The sequence below is a fragment of the Suricata suricatta genome, chromosome 2 (genome assembly GCF_006229205.1).
Source record: "Suricata suricatta isolate VVHF042 chromosome 2, meerkat_22Aug2017_6uvM2_HiC, whole genome shotgun sequence".
In the NCBI taxonomy this organism is placed as follows: Eukaryota; Metazoa; Chordata; class Mammalia; order Carnivora; family Herpestidae; genus Suricata; species Suricata suricatta.
The window spans coordinates 26801584-26818653 of NC_043701.1; the positions used below are offsets into that span (position 1 = coordinate 26801584).

General features: G+C 38.9%; 1 protein-coding gene across 1 annotated transcript; it reads right to left on the reverse strand.

Moving 5' to 3' along the window:
* Positions 1-4490: 4490 nt before the first annotated feature.
* On the reverse strand, positions 4491-16421 carry LOC115305427 (hyaluronidase-4). Its single transcript, XM_029955676.1, has 3 exons — positions 15468-16421; positions 6684-6773; positions 4491-5105 (listed from the first exon to the last, which is right to left on the reverse strand). Exons 1-3 carry the CDS (start codon positions 16419-16421, stop codon positions 4704-4706), a joined length of 1446 nt encoding a protein of 481 aa, XP_029811536.1. The 3' UTR covers positions 4491-4703.
* Positions 16422-17070: the final 649 nt, after the last annotated feature.

The window sequence follows — 17070 nt, forward strand, 5'->3', positions numbered from 1 at the left end:
TTACCCTGAGGCATATAGAGTTCATATAGGAAGTATTTCAATAAATGGCTGATTCTTTCCCTTTATTTACCAGCTTTCAGAATAATAGGTTGGTTCCTTAACATTCTTCAAAGGTGGTCAGTGAAGGCTTTTCTTTAATATCACTTTGGCCTTATGGACTTAAATACATTTTACACATTTCAATCCATTGCATTTATTTATTTAGTGATTCTTGAATTTTTTTCATCTTTCGCAGTGAAAGACTCTTTAAGTTGGCTAGTGAATATTTGTGATACAACTATAATGATCCTTGATAGCATTCTTGCTTAATGGTATAACAAGATGTTTCAGATTTTGTACATTTCCTGTCTTAGACCTAGAATCAGACATTTTCCTAAGAGACCCTGGTTTCTTTTATAGGTAAATGGCATTTAGATATTGAGACTATGCAAGCTAAGGGCACGTTGCTAATAGATTGGTTAATTTATCAGTTTTTCCACATGGGGTCAAAAAAATGCAAATTATCTGCAAACAGAATCAGTATACTTGTAATGTATATATTCCAATAAGTTAGTAAAAAGAAATTTGGTACAAATAAGTCTTCTGTATTCTGCTGAGATCTGATGAAAAGATAACTACTTTAAGTTTTCCCAAAAAACTTGGGATACTTCTATGTGATATTAAGTTAGTCATTTCAGTACTCCAAATCATACATAACTTCTACTTCAAAATGGGGATAATATTGCCTATCACAGCTTTTATGGGAAGCAATATTGAAAATACTTGATAATAATAATAGCTAACATTTGCTAGGGAACTTTTATGTGCCATGTTTTATGCTAAGTATTTTACCTGCTTGATTGCATTAGATCTGTATAAAAAGACAAGAGATACCATTATTATCTTTCTTTTTAAAAAGAGAATATTGCAGAGTAGAGAGGCCAAGTACCTTGCTGTTTCCATAAAGGGAATTTAGGATGATCTAAAGAAGCTGTGGTCAGGGTGCCTGGGTGGCTCAGTCGGTTGAGAGTCCGACTTCAATCCAGGTCAAGATCCTGCACTTCATGGGTTTGATCCCCACATTGGGCCTTGTGCTGACAGCTCAGAGCCTGGAGCCAGCTTCAGATTCTGTATATCCCTCTTTCTCTGCTCCTGCCACACCCCGCCAGCTCTGTCTCTCTGTCTCCCCAAAATAAATAAACATTAAAAAAAAAAAAAAAGAAAAAAGAAGCCGTGGTCATTAAAGCAGCTCAGGAGGTAGATTTCCTTTCCAGGGGAAGTGAGTCAAATTAAACAGAGAATCTACAATTGGAATATCTGGAGTTTGATTGAACATAATTAGCAATAGTAGCCCAAATTATTTTTTTTAAATGCAGTACATTCATGGTCAAAGCTGAATGAATATATTTGGATTCCACTACAACCAGTTATATAGTGAAAGAAAATTCGGCTACTCGGATTCTAAATTGGGCGTTTTTTGTTTGTTGGCTTGTTTGCAGGGGATGAGGAAAGTATTCTTTTGTTTTTTTAAGATTTTTATTTTAATTCCAGTATAGTTAAAATATGGTGTTATATTAGTTTCAGGTATATAATATAGTGATTCAACAATTCTATACATAATTCAGTGCTCATCATAAGTGTACTCTTTGATGCTTATCACTTTTTCACCCCGTCCCTTACCCCCAGATTGGGCTCCTTTACAAACTGACTCTTTGACCTTGCTAAGCAATTTATTCTCTTCAGGCCTGAGGCCATCACAGAGGAGTTAAACTACAGATTTCAGAGGCTAATATGCTAGGATTGAATAGAACATTGATGCTTGAGCACGGTTTTGCAATAACTTACTATTAAGGTACAAAATTTTAAAAACTTACAACAAATATATTGCTTCTACTGATTCGGATTTCTGAATCATTGATTGATTCATTAATTCTGGGGGGTGCCTAGCTGGCTCACTTGGAAGAGCATGTGACTCTTAGTCTCAGGGTCATGAGTTTGCGCCCCACATGGGGTGAAAAGATTATGTCAGTAAATTTAAGAAAAAAACTCAGAATACTAATTGGTCACATACTATGTGTTAGGCACTGTAGCAAGTAGTGTTCTAGCAAATACTGAACAAAATGAAGTCCTCATTTTTCTAGTTTACATTCTAGTAAGGGAAGAAAGAAAGAGAAAATATGTCCTAAACACTATGTCTGATGGTGATAAATGCTACAGACCAAAAAATAAAAAGGAAGTTAATGGTGAAGGGAAGATCCAGCTCTGGTGCCTCCTTTGCTCTTCCTGGAATACACCATACCTACTACCAAATGTGTACCAGCTGATTCATTTGCTTAAAATACTGTTCCCCCAAATATCCTCATGGTTAAATCTCTCTCACTCACACAGCATCTGCTCAGTGAGGCTCAACACATGAAAAATCCCATTCTCCCCCACTCTGCTCTCTGTTTTATTCCCTATAGATTTCATATCTAATATAAATTTCCTAACGGGGCGCACCTGGGTGACTGAGTGGGCAAGCATCCAACTCTGACTTCAGCTCAGGTCATAATCTCACAGTTCGTGAGTTCAGGGCCCATATGGGGCTCTGTGCTGAGAGCATGGAGCCTGCTTGGGATTCTCTCTCTCTCCCTCTCTCTGCCCCTCCTCCACTTTATCCCTTTCTCAAAAAAAAAAATTTTAAGTTAAAAAATTTTAAATTGCTAATTGGTATGTTTAATGTCTATCTAGAATGTAAGTTCTAAGAAGACAAAGCACTATTTTTTGTTCAAGGATACATTTCAATAGTACTTGATATGAATTAATGCTTAAGAAATTGATTAATGTAAAAACTATTAGGTGAATGAATGAATTAGGAGAGTAATCTAGAAAGTATTCTCTGGTAAGGTGACTAAGTAGTAAAAGTTTGACATTTTAAACTTAAAAGTTAAGGGAAATTGTTGATTAAATTTTTCCACACTCAGTTGATAATTATGTGACTTTAAAGATGATAGTCAAATAATATTTATGAGGATTGTGAAAAATCATGAAAACTACTTACAACATGATAAAGTGAAAAGCACCGAATGTAAAATTATGCATTATCATTATTACAATCATGTAAAAAATAGTCTTTAGAAGAAATATACCAAAAGTTACCAAGATATGTTATAGTGATTATTGGTGACCTTCCTTATTGTTTTCTATTTTCCAAATTTTCTATTGTGTGATATATCATATTTGATATGAAAATAACCTTAATTTTTAAGAAGTTAATCTATGTAATGATATATCTAATTAATTGTATTATAAAAGGGTTTTGTGTTGTGTTGTATTTTACAGTTAGAAATTAGACCTTAACAATGTCGCTCTGACAAGCTGGACCTGGAGTTGAAACAGCACACCTGAGTTGCAGATGTTTCCTAGAAAGAGAGCAGAGATGGAGCAGGAGACTAAACCAATTCTCATGCCTCCAAAATAGCATCATACCCATCTTGGGTTTACCTTTGGAGTAGATTTTCTCCATGGGAGGGAAATCCTACCAACTTTACATGCCTCTCAAGAGAATACAATGCAAAAGTGGTTATAGATAAACATAACATCAGAAAGAGGAAAGTACCCAAGACTCTGTTTTATCATAAATATTTCCATTACTTTGGTGATCCAGGGAGATACGTGAATATCAGCAACATCTATTATAAGCCATAGTATGCATAGGATAGGCTATTCCATTTACTCTTCAGAATAATTCACTGGGATGAGACTTACATTACCAAATTTCAGGGAGAAAATAAGGAATATAAATAACTTGCCCCGAGTCGCACATCTAGATGGGCAATGAAATCACAATTCAAATAAAGTTCAAATTGGCCTTAAAACTACACTGCTCAAAACTTACATATGGGGATCAAAATACCAAATATTTACTGGCAGAACCCCTTCCCTATAGCATTTCTAGGTCTTTTAACTGTTAAATATTTCTTTTAGTGGGGATTTTTGCTTGCAAAGACAAACCACATTTTTATTAGCATAACATCAATTTTTGGATCTAGAACAATGTCAGCCTAGGCAAGCATGGAAGCCTTTTACAAAATTTAAATTGCCAGGGTTTGTAAGAGGACTCCTGGGGGGTGAGAAGCACCATATTAGAAAAGACGGCTGTGTAATGACTTGGGAACAGCTCCCCTTGCCTCTGTCTCTGCACCCCTGTGAGAGGCCCCAGCAGGACCTGGTTCTGTGCTCAGTAAGCTCAGGTGGAGAAAAGAAACCCAGTGGGAACCGAAGGCTGGAACCGACACTCAGCATTTGGTCTCCTTCAGTATATTGAGTGACCAGTTCATACCCTGCAGTGACCTCTTTTGTTGAATAAGATAATTACTTAGTAATCTGTCCTTAATAACATTGCTAGCCAGAAAAACCAGTCTTTGAAATCAACAATTAAATTGGTATGTGTACACACACACAATTACATGTTCATATAAAGACTAAAATATACTAACTCTGGTTTAAAAACAACTTAAGCATTCGAGTAATGAAGATGAGGGCACTGATTTTATTCCTGGATCTGATTTCTCAGCCAAATCGGAGTCAAATAAAGCAGTATGTTCCTGTTTATGTTAAGTGACATATGTAATGTCTATTTATGATACCTCTCAATGAATTTAATGAGAGAAAAAAACTGTCCTAAGTTTCCTCTCTTCTCTAAATGATTACAGGCAACACAATTCCCTTTATACTCAATTATCTCACAACCGAATGCCTTGATAACCTGCTAAAACCAGCAGGCATAGTGTTATCAGTGAGCCAGAAAAAGAGAAAATCCCAGAGTGGGAATCCAGCATCTTCATTTCTCCACAGTCAGCTCCTTCGTATCCCTGATAACAATGACAGGAAAATTTCTCCTCCATCACTTCCAGGTCTGTATCAGATGCTTTCCCTTTCACAGTAAATTCTCCATCCTCAGAGGCTTCTATGTAGTAACTTGCAGGGTTCAAGTGAAGGTAATCTGGAGAGTTCCAGATCTTTCTTATGCATCTCCCATTCCTCTTGCAGAGGTGAAGGCTGCATACCTCAGCAGCTCTGGTCACGTTGACTATGTAGCTCCCTAAGTCAGAACTCACGTAGTGCTTCACCTTTGTACAGTTACCCTAGAAATGTAGAGACAATGGGGTTTTAGTGTTCTTTCTGGTACCAGTATGGTTAAAGCATCTCTGCCCACAAGGCAGTTCTTTCAGTGAAACCTAACGTCTTGGTGCCGGTGGTTAATCTCTGAGACTCAGGTGCGGTAACACAGGGAATCTAGATCAGAAAGGATGAAAGGTCCAAGGGGCAGGAGATGGAAGCTATGTTACACTAGGGGTTAAGCAACTGAACTTGCAAATGGTCCCCAGGGTCAGCATATAATGACTTGCCTGCTTTCAATTTACATCTTCTTTTTCTCCTTCTAGCTCCCAAGTGAATGCATGTGAAAAAAAGAACAAACCCAAATTAGAAATGATGCCAGAGCTGCTGTCCTCTGGCCACCGTTTGGGTGTTGTGGTACCTTTCGTGGTTGAATAGATCCTGAAACCTCATATTCTACTGATTTATTGTCGACCTGTAGATTCCTGGATTTTCCTGTTAATTATGCTCAAATATCAACTGCCCTGCATTCTAGACTTCTGTATACAATTCAAACACAAAAAAAGCATAGAAGAAAGCTTTTTTTTTTTGTGGTTCTCATTATGTGGTCAAAACAGAGGCCACCTGGTCTATGCACTTCCTGAATAAACTTCCTGATGAAGCTCCTCTCGTGAGTCCCGTGGGCGGGCAGAGAAATATCACACCTGGAGAGTCAGGAATTGATTCTCCCCATTTCTACCTAATTCTCCTATTGGACAGAGGAGACTTCTAACTTAATATTTTCACTGCTTCATGAAAGCTATCTTGGCAGCAACAAGCTGAGCCTTTGAAATTCTAAGAATAATATCAGATCATCATGAACTTGCAAAAAATTTAATTTAACAAAAAGTGTTGAGGATACAAGTGTTAAAATTCCAGGAAAATGTATCACACTATAGAGATATAAACAAACATCTGGAAATCAGAAGGGACTGTGACTAATGTGAATTGGGGAAAACTAGGAAGACTTATTGGAGTAAGTAATATCTGAACGGGGAGAAATTTGAAGAGACATATAAATCTCATTTTAAATGCTCTTAATTTTCAGCTAATTTCCCCATAGAGGACAAATATGTTCAATGTGGAGATTAAAAATTTACCATCTGTTTCTTCTTCTCAAAATAGGATATAGCACATTTAATAGTAGTTAAATGCAAGGGCTCCAGAGTCAAACTTTGGTTAATGCCAACTTCACCACTAACTAGCCTAACTAGCTGTTACTCTGGTTGGATTTCTTCTCTTGTTTCTTCCTCTATAAATGAGGATGGTAGTTCCTACATCATAAGAGTTATTATGACCAGTAAGTAAGCAAATCCAAAACAAAGAGCATTTAGCACAATCTTAGCACATAATGAATAGTCAACAAATGTCAGCATTCTGATTACTATCTTCACAAAAGTTAATAATATTTTTGAGCACCTTCTATCTATTGGGCACTGATTCGGACTTTAATTCTAAAGCTGGTTTCTTGTGGGAGCCAGGAGCGCTCCAACTGGAGTTAGCTCTAGAAGAAAAGAGCAAGTACTTTAAATAATATTAACTATGCCTTCACGGTACTGCCTTACCTTAGATGAAGTTAAATCCATGTCTCCCCAGATAACAATGCCTGCAGCTCCCAAGGCAGCACTTTCTCCAATGGTACTGATTAGATCTTGCTAGATTGAAGAAAGCAGAGCTTAATAATCATTTGGATACAAAACAGCATGCCAGAGATCAGGATTAGAGGCTGAGTTCATTATAACAGAATGATTTTCTACTCTTTTTTTAAGATTTTATTTTTAAGTAATCTCTACACCCACCATGGGGCTCAAATTCACAACCCTGAGATCAAGGTTCCTATGTTTCACCTCCTGAGCCAGCCAAGCATCCTTATTCTCCACTTTCTTAGAGTAACACGCATGTCGAATGAACCAAGGCTTAAGAATTAAACTCCATAATCACATGGAAAAACATTAAATATTTTTGAAGAAGAACTTGCATTTCCCCAAACAAGATATTATTCTGATGACAATCAGCCTGTAAATAGCCACCAGAAGCTGTTTAATCAAAGTCAGCCAGGGGCACATGCACACAAACCAGCCTTATGTACATGACCTGGCAACAGGATCCGGAAGTGTGTGCTTCTCTAAATGTGAAGAATACCTCACCTTCCTCTTGGCTGAGTTCTTTTTCTAGTTCTCAACACCCCTCTGAGGACGTCCCCCCTGCAGTGACTCAGAGGGGTTTTGTGTCACTTGGACCCCAGGCCAGGTAAAGTAACACAGGGTCAAGGACCTGCAGGCTCCGATTTGGTCCAGCCCTTATATTTGGTCTCTGGAACTATTCATGTATCATTTCAAAGTATCTGATTTAATGGGCTTTATTTGTGATTCATCTAGTCATAGTAAAGCTGCCAGAATTTTTCTCAGTATGGTTAGGTAGGCAAAAATAGAATCTCACCAGGGGAATTTTGGTTTTGTAATCATAAAAGATTATTGTTTTAGTGTTTAAAGATTAAGATGAATTCGGCCATTTCAGAAGGAAATTAAGATTTGATGGTAGGTAGTTGGTTTCCTAATTTAAGCGTCTATGGTAGGCTTCCTAAATAAGGTTACTAAATTATAATATATTCTCCCACTGTTTAAGATGCTAAGCATTCAGGGATGTGCCTGGATGGCTCTGTCGGTGAAGCATCCAACTCTTGATTTTGGTGTGGGTCATGATCTCACAGTTTGTGAGTTCAAGCCCTTTGTGGTCAGGCTTTGCACTGAGAGTGCAGAGCCTGTTTGGGATTCTCTGTCTCTCTCTCAAAATAAATAGATAAACTTTAGAAAACAAAAGAAGATACTAAGCATTCACCTTTTACTCCAAGGATGAATTCCCATCAGTTATATGCTGGAAAATGTAACTGGGTGATTTGGTGGGAAACAAAACCAGAACTTTATAACTGAATTTTACCTGGGGCCTTTTATATTAATATCAACACTTGAGCGATAAATCTTCTTAGCTGACACTTTTATAGTCTACTCAAATTAAATGCTTTACAATCTCATTTTTTTAAGTTTTTTTTTTCTGGAAATTTTCAAAAAAGGAAGAGATGGTGGTTTGAACTAATTTCTCTTTCAGGCTCACATCTGTTTCCATTTCTCTGACCACAGGGTCTGCTGAATAGGTCAGAGCTGACATAACAGAAAAGGAAGGAATTTTCAGGAGGCTCTAATAAGTTAGTGGAAGTGAAATGTTTTTGAAAATTATCTATGATACGATGAATATGGGACAGAGGAGGAGCCAGCCACGTGGTGCCCAGAAGGAGCACTCTATGGGGTCCGTGTCCATTGCCTCTTTTGGCAAAGATATAATGGAGCAGGACTTCTCCCTCCACTAACTTTGAATGCCGTAAAGCCATTTTCACACGATGTAATCAGAGGGCCCAAAATCTCTCAATGAGAGTCCTTGAATCCATGAATTCCTATTGCATGTATCTTGTATTCTTTCCAACTGTCTTACAGTTCTTGATTCTTCTGGGTTTTTTTTTTTTCCAGTCTCTGTTCTCTTTGCTTTTAAGTTTTGGAGGTTTCTACTGAGATATCCTGAGGCTCACAGAGTCTTTCCGCGGTCATGTACAGACTACCAAATAAACCCATCAAAGATATTCTTCATTTCTATTACGGTGTTTTTGATCTCTAGCATTTCTTTTTTATTCTTTCTTAGAATTTCCATCTCTGTGCTTACATTGCCCACCTGGTTTTGCATGCTTCCCACTTTATCCATTAGAGCCCTTTGCATATTCATTACAGTTGATTTAAATTTCCAGTCTGATAATTCCAACATCCATGCCATATCTGAGTCTGGTTCTGATACTTGCTCTGTCTCTTCGAATTCTGTTTTTGCCTTTTAGTATGTCTCATAGTTTTTTTTTTATTTCTTGATGGCTTGAAATGATTTATTATTTTCTAGATAGGCAAATAGCTCATAAAATGAACTGTTATAAATAGACATTTAGTAACGTGCTAGTAAGATGTAGGGAAAATGGAAGGGTTCTATAGTCCTATGATTAGGACTCAGTCTTTTAGTGAGCCTTTGCCTCTGGACTGTGAAATTCACAAGCTGATCAGTTATGTTCCACCTTCTTAGGTAGGATAGGCTGGCTAGATGGGGTTAGAGCAGGGCATTTACCTTCTTGCTAGTAGAAGACTAGAGCTAGCTAGAGTTGAGTATTTCCCTTCTTCTAGTTCACTCAGCTCTGATAAGTCCCCAGTGGGTTTGGCTCTGGTTAAATTGTTTCTCCTGATGGCAGACCTTGTTAAGAACAAAAGGCTCTGGGGCACCAAGGTGGCTCAGTCACTTAAGCATCCAACTCTTGTTTCAGCTCAGGTCATGATCTCACAGTTCCTGAGATCAAACCCCACATCAGCATGGAGCCTACTTGGGATTCTCTCTCTCTGTCTGTCCCCTGCTCTCTTTGTCTCCTTCAAGATAAATTTAAAAAAACCAAAAGGCTCTCAAGTATTCAAAATGATTCTTTTCCTCCTCTTCCCTACCAGATGTATGAGATTTTTCTGTGTTATTCACTGTGAATATCTGATAAGCTTTTGGAGGTAGAATTCACAAAAGTATATCCCTACCCATGACTGAGTCTGCTGGACTTGTCCACACTGAGCCTTCAGAAATTTTTCAATTATAGTTGAGGTTTCCCAACTCTGGCAGTGACTCCCACAGAGGTTTCTGATCTAATAAGTTGTGATTCTCTATACTCACCTATCTGCCTCTCTGACTTTGAGGGCAGCAACTTGCCCTGTGTCCTCAGTTCTTTTGTGAATCTAAGAAGAGTTGATTCTTCAGTTTGTTTCACTTTTTACTTTTTAGGATGGAGTGGCAATGTCCAAGATTCTTACCATGCTGAGCTGGAAACCTCAAACCTCCCATGAGTTCCTTTGGGTTAAAGCATTGTTATCAGAATGAAAGAGGGAGACACAGCATTTACATTTCATATTGATAAGTTATTGATCCATGCTCAGTAAGTGAGGAAGCTGTGGATGTTTGTGGTGAAACACACATACCTTCCAAAGTTGATTACCAGGAGGAAATGTTAGTGTCTTTCCAATGTGTCCTTTAGCATCATTGTCAGAGTAGAATTTATTGGAACTGATTCAAAGTGGCAAGTCTTCGTGCACATGTTGACTGGAGGTGAGGAGTCAATAGCAGATATTAATGCAAATTTTTCTACCAAATTAGCTCACTGTCCCCTAGCTGAAAGCAGGATATTAGAATGAATCACAGAGTGGCTATGTTTGGGGACCAAAAGAGTAAGGGAACTTTTCAGTGAGAAAAGTCACAGGTAAGATGTTTCTGGGAATAGGGGCACCTGGGTGGCTCAGTCGGTTAAGCATCTGACTTTGGCTTAGGTCAGGATCTCACAGTCTGTGAGTTTGAGCCCCACATTAGGCTCTGTACCGACACCTCAGAGCCTGGAACCTCTTCAGATTCTGTGTCTCTCTTTCTCTCTACCCCTTCCCCACTCATATTCACTCTCTCTCTCAAAAATAAGTAGTAAACATTAGTTAAAAAATTTTTTTTAAAAGATGCCTCTGGGAATAGACAAGGACAGCATGAAAGCATGAGCCACATGAGTGATGTCATATGAAAAAGGAAACAAGACAATAGTGGATGACCTAACAGCAACCAGTCTTCCAGGTCCTAGTGTTTTCTCCACACTCAGGTTTCACTGCCTCATGCTCATCACAGTGCATGGAAGTAAGGCGCCCACTGTGGGGAGCTGGAGTCTCACTAATGAGCCTTCCTTGTGCATCAGCAGAGGGAATGTTGATTCATTTTAGAGAAAAACATCTTTAAATCTATTAGTCAACAAAACTCCTTCCATTATTTTTTAAAACATAACATCAAGCTCTGTTCAGGTTGTGTACATGTAAGTAGCATAGACAGTCTTGCATGTGAAATAAGGTGTTCACTGCCCCTATACCATCCCATCAAGCTATGGCGGCCAACTAAGATTCCATTCTTAGAATGGAAACATTCTGTTTCCAAATTCAAGGCTTTAGTACCTGTTAAAAAGTGACAGCTATACAACATATGTTTTTGTAGTGCCTCAAATTTTCATATACATGTTCTCATCTGCTTTTTATAATACTCCTGGCAGGTAGGTAGGACAGATAATACTGTCCCATTATAGATTAAGACAGTGAAGTACTGAGGTCTGACAGGTTAATAAATTTGCTACTTATTGATAAATTTTTTTTTCTAATCCTAACTATAGTGAAACCTTCAGTTGCGAGCATAATTCTTTCTGGAAACATGCTTATAATCCAAAGCACTTGTATGTCAAACCCTCCAGAGAGAGAAGGGTTATTGCGTAGGATGACTTTCACTATCACTAATGGACGTTGACTCTAGTAAGTATTAATAAACCCTTGTCATCTACTGTATTTAATGTAACTGGCAATAAGGCAGCAGAGGAAAGGGTCTCTGTCTGCAGGCAGCCTGACGGAGAAGGAAGCAAAGCATTCCTAAGCTTACTTTTGTATGGAAAAGCGAAGGTCTATCCATAGGTGCTTGAAACTGATAAAAATACACGAGTGCCAGTTGTAGGCACCTTCCAATTTTCTGAAAAATCACTGATTTCCACCAAATACCATAGCCTGAAACTGAGCATCCGAGCATGGGAGATGATCAGCCACAATCCCGAAGAGAGAGACAGAAAGAGAGAACCATGGGCTCAGTTGTGATCATGTGATGTTGGGCATCATGTATTACTCATATTGCAAGACTTCGCTCATTTATCAAGTTAAAATTTGTTAGAATGCTTGTTCGTCTTGTGGAACACTCACAGAACAAGTTACTCGCAACCCAAGGTTTCACTGGATATGTGTGTGTGTGCACACATGCACAAACGCTCGGGCACACGCACACACACTCTCTCTTAAGTTCAGATATCGGGGCGCCTGAATGGCTCAGCCGGTTAAGCATCCAACTTCGGCTCAGATCATGATCTTGCAGTTCCTGAGTTCGAGCCCCACATCAGGCTCTGTGTTTCAGATTCTATGTCTCCCTCCCTCTCTGCTCCTCCCCTACTCATGTTCTGTCTCTCTCTGTCTCAAAAATGAATAGATGTCAAAAATAAGTAAATAACGTGCAGATATCTAGGTGCCTGGCTGGCTCAGTCAGTGGAGCATACAACTCTAAATCACAGGGTTGTAAGTTTGAGCCCTACATTGGGTGTAGAGATTACTAAAAAATAAAAAATCTTTGGGGTGCTTGGGATGGCTCAGTCTGTTAAGTGTCTGACTTCAGCTCAGGTCATAATCTCATGGTTCATGGTTTTGAGCTCCACATTGGGCTCTCTGTTGTCAGCAAAGAGCCCACTTTGAACCCTCTGTCCCCCTCTCTCTCTCTGCCCCTTCCCCATTTACTCTCTCTCTCTCTCAAAAGTTAAAAAAATAAATAAGCATTTAAAAATAAATGAATAGGGGCACCCGGGTGGCTCAGTTGGCTAAGTGTCTGACTTTAGCTCTGGTCATGATCTCATGGCTTATGAGTTTGAGGCCCACATCAGGCTTTTTGCTGATAGCTCAGAGCCTGGAACCTGCTTCAGATTCTCTCTCTCTCTCTCTCTCTCTCTCTCTCAAAATTAAATAAAAAATAAAACAATTTTTTAAAGAAATGAATAAATAATCTTAAAAACATAAAGTGCAGATACCTTTGGAAAGATTAGAAATGGAAGCCATTATTAGTCATTTATGATTTGAATAATAATCAAAATGAATATCAGTTTTTAAAAATTTGTGGGCAGAATTTTTGTGGAGAATAGAGTAAAATGGCAGGTAAACCGATGGTTCAAAACATTTGGAAATACCTTCCCGTTTAGAAAGTTTTCAGAACGACACAGAATGATTCTTGGGACTGCCAAAGAGAACTGTTGTTAGAATAGTTGCTAACTATTGTTCCGTCTTTACTTAGAACGAACATTTCTGAGGCCAGGGCCACCCAAGGAAGCTTATCTAGATTTACAGAATGTGCAGAATGTACCAATAGTCTAAACTCATCTTTTGAAATGAACGCTTTGTCCCTTAAACCTTATTGTTTCTTCCAAAAGTGAATTTATTGTCACTAAAGATAGAAACTTATTTGAGCCAAATATAGAAAAAGAAACAAAGTTTGGTAGAAGAAAGTAGTATTAAGCTCCAGGGTCAAGACTATTTTGTAAAGAACCAGAGAACTTTTTAAACCTCCCAGGCAGTACTGATTTCCTATCATTCTCGATCATGTGTTGCCAACTTTTCTGGGAAGTTCAAATATCAGTTCACAAGAGAGACTCTTTTTTCCCTTACTCGTCTCATTAATGGCATCCAAGGCATCGCATTTATCAAATCTTGATACATGAATGTCCTTTCCTCCTCTGAGGATTAAGCTGTACTCTCCATATGCACCACAGATACCTACTGATCTTGCCAAAGCCCTCACCTGGGTGTTTCCTGAGCCTCCTGCTTTAGATGCTTCACACTCCAAACATCTTTATATTTTAATACATACTGGTGAATTGAAACTTGTAATTGTGGGAAAGAAAGAAATGTGATAAACTCATAGTACCCAGTAATATCTTAAAATACCCATGTGAAGACTTGAACAAGTCTCTAGTTTTCATATCATAGGAAGTTTACACATAACTGTTCAAGTCCAACCATTAGAGTGGCATCTTGTAGATTTTTACCTCTAGAAGTTTCCATTTGAGTTACTAGAGTAACAAAGAGAGAAAAAGGGAGAGAAATTGGGCTGAAAGTTCATCTATTTTTAAAGTTACCCTTATGGTTTGTGGGTAGTGATGAGGTTTGTTTGGTGTGACAGTTGGGTTCGTGGGGGTCCAAAGCCAACAACCAAGAAAGAATTTTTGAAGGCATAGTTGGGCAAAAAGGTAATTTAATTGAAGCAGGGACAGAACCACCCACGGGCAGAAAGAGTTGCTGCCCTGGGTCCAGGAGGAGAGACTGGTTATCTATGGGGTCCAGGTGAAGGTGAGGGGATGTGGGGGGAGGTAAAGTCCAGGGGAAGTTTCCAGTGAGATTTCCGTATGTTAAAGAAGACTTTCAGGATAGTGGAGGCCTAGTTATTGTCAAGCCAAGGTTGTTTTTCCCTCTGGCAAAGCATTAGCGTTAAGAGAGTAGGGAGTTCCTGGAGAAACATTTCACTCTGCCTGCTCGAGTATTTGTCAGTGGGCTGCAGGATAGAGGGAAGTTTAGTTCCGTCTCCATTTCTTCTGCCTGTTTCCCACGTCACTGTGGAGGGGCGGTGGAGACTTAGGTCCTGCAGACTATGATCTCTATCAGTTCACTGTTTGTTTACCCCTTTCCTTTGTTCTTGGGCAGCCCGAGAGCCTCAGGAATATCACACTTCTCCCACCTGATTGGGGGGGTTGGGGGAAGGGAGGATTGTGGCCCGTCAGCTTGCCTTATGCTCCCTCATCAGGTAATAAGCAGTATACTACTTTAGTAAAATAAACAGTAAGTTCTAACCGAGGGTTGCAAAACCACCAGCTAGTGATGAATTTATGACTGAATTCGAAAACTTGCACCACTTACTTTCCATTAGCCCTGGTCATAAGGGAAGCATAAACCAGATGGCTAAATCTGTAGTTCCACCTATTTTTATGCCTCTTGAAAAAAATTGTTTAAGTTTTAAATGATTTTTAATTATGGTAAAAAGAGACATATAAAATTTATTACCTAAACCATTTCTATGTGTACAGTTCAGTAGTATTACATATATTCACATTGTTGTGCCTTCTACCTTTTATGAACACTGGTATTATACATGAAAAAGAAAACTTTTTTCTCTCTTGACATTAGATGGTGAGGCCAGAAGCAAAAATGCTTCCAATTACACTTTCACCTGTGTAAGCTAATTAATTAGCACAGAGCCCGAAGCGGGGTTCGAACTCACAAACCCGCGAGATCATGACATGAGCCAAAGTCAAACATTTAATCAACTGAGCCCAAATTATTCCATTTTAAAACAACTTCTCTGATTTTCCAGCCTGTTCACCACCAACCGTTTCAATAAAGGCCAATAGTGAGGGAGCGTCATCAGAGCTGGGGGGGAGGAGGCAGCAACAGTTGCTGTTAAAGGTGTTTAAACCTTCCCTCCATACTGTGTTCCTTAAAAGAATAACTATAATAAGATTATTAAAATTCAGTTTGTGTAAGTGAAGAGTCTAAGAGGATGACTAGTCAAAGAAAGAATTAGGCTCCTTTCTAAAAGACCACTAACTGGGAATTCTTCAAAGAACATAATTAACAAAGAAATGTTTCTTTTAGAGATAGAGAGGGAATCCTCCCCTTCTTTGGCAAGGGGTGTCTTACCTTAGAAAGAAAAAATAAAGGTTCATCTTTGTAGTCTAGCCTCGTGTAGACAAACACAGGCAGAGCGTAATCGTGGGATGTCATGGTGGAGACCCTCATGGATTCATGCACCCGAAATTGTGAGAAGCGCAAAATGTTTTTGTTGTCTGCAAGAGATTTTCTGACACCAATAGAAGGATACAAAGCAGCACTGCTATTCCAGAGCCAAGCGAGCTCATTGTTCCTCAAAACTTCCATTTCTGGGCATGCCCCAGTGTAATTTGGGGCATAAGCATTATAATTGTGGCAATCAGGATATAAATAATAACCCCAGAGACCCTTGGGTCTCCTCTTTATTCCCAATTCAATGGTTTTCTTCATGAAAGCTCTTGCACTTTCTTCAAATGTTGCTTTGGCTAAATACTCAATATAGGTAGCTGATAACTTCTCTTTCGTATCAGAAATCAGCTTTCTTGACTTCTGTCTGTAGATGTCTTTTGTGTTCCAGTTTCGGGCCCACTGGGGTCGCCAGTATTCCCAGTCAATAACCGCAAGCCCGCTGAAATCTTCAGCAGGGATGTAATAATTAATATCTTGGTCAGCTTTCTCTAGATGTACTTGCAAACTTGTGTTCTGAGGGAGACCCCCATTAATGGGAACGCCCTGTGATGTATACCATGGGTAGTATCCCAATCTGTTGACGTAAAATATGGTGACATTCTGCCCCCTGGCCTTGGCCAGTGGGCTTCCAGTCACCTGAAACATTTTCAAATTCAGTCCTATGTTGTATTTTGTCAAACACCGATCTGTTGGTGCGTTCCAAGCAGCTATAAAAGGTTTCCTTTGATAGACTGGAAGTCGGGCAGGTTTTAGAGAAGAGATAGACTTCAGAATAAAGAGTACGAGCAGCCATGATGTGAGGTGTCCGGGTTGAACAACACCAAACCTTAATTGTCCTTCTGATAATACTTTCATGATTAGATAAAACCTTCTCTTCTGCGTTAATGTACTGTGGAAGGCCTATAGGGAGAAATAGTTTTCTATTAGTAGATAATTTTGAGGAAAAAGACTCAAATACCGGTGGATATTATTCTTGTTGCTATATATTTGTGTTTTAAAGTGCTTTTTATTTAAAGATTTTAAAGAGGACTACAAATAAATTGAGATATAAAAGCAAGAGTAGTGACTGAGACTCCAGCAGAGTTGGGGACAACTCTGTTTTCATTCAGGGACAAGCAATGCAATTCAATAAACGTTCCTGGACCTTCAGACCCTACGCCCAGAAGACACAATGAATAAGACATGGTCTTTGTTCCCAAAAAAGCTCATCATCAAACAAAGATGTAAAATTATACCCATTGTCATTTTTGAAAACTCATCAAATCCTACTTACTAAGCTTAAGTACTTGATAAAATATTCATCTCATTTAATCTTATAATGTTGTATTATCTCACTAAGCCAAAAATATTCAGATGCTTTCCCCGCCTTCCTTGCAGCTTGGGTGCTGATGTGCGATCGTGGTCAGGATCCATCCTACTCTGGACTTTGAACTGAGATCTTGGAAATCAAAGAGCCTGAAAGGTGGTGGTTCCAGAAATTCCAGTGTCCCAAAGCGGCAAGGCC

What these genes read in the sequence shown, in the direction of transcription:
- LOC115305427 (XM_029955676.1), bottom strand. Translation starts at nt 16,421, where the DNA reads ATGAAAGTATTATCAGAAGGACAATTAAGGTTTGGTGTTGTTCAACCC. An exon ending in CTTTATTTTTTCTTTCTAAG is followed by an intron (nt 6,774 to 15,467) that starts GTAAGACACCCC and finishes TCTTCAATCTAG; the next exon opens with CAAGATCTAATCAGTACCAT. An exon ending in TGGATTTAACTTCATCTAAG is followed by an intron (nt 5,106 to 6,683) that starts GTAAGGCAGTAC and finishes CTACATTTCTAG; the next exon opens with GGTAACTGTACAAAGGTGAA.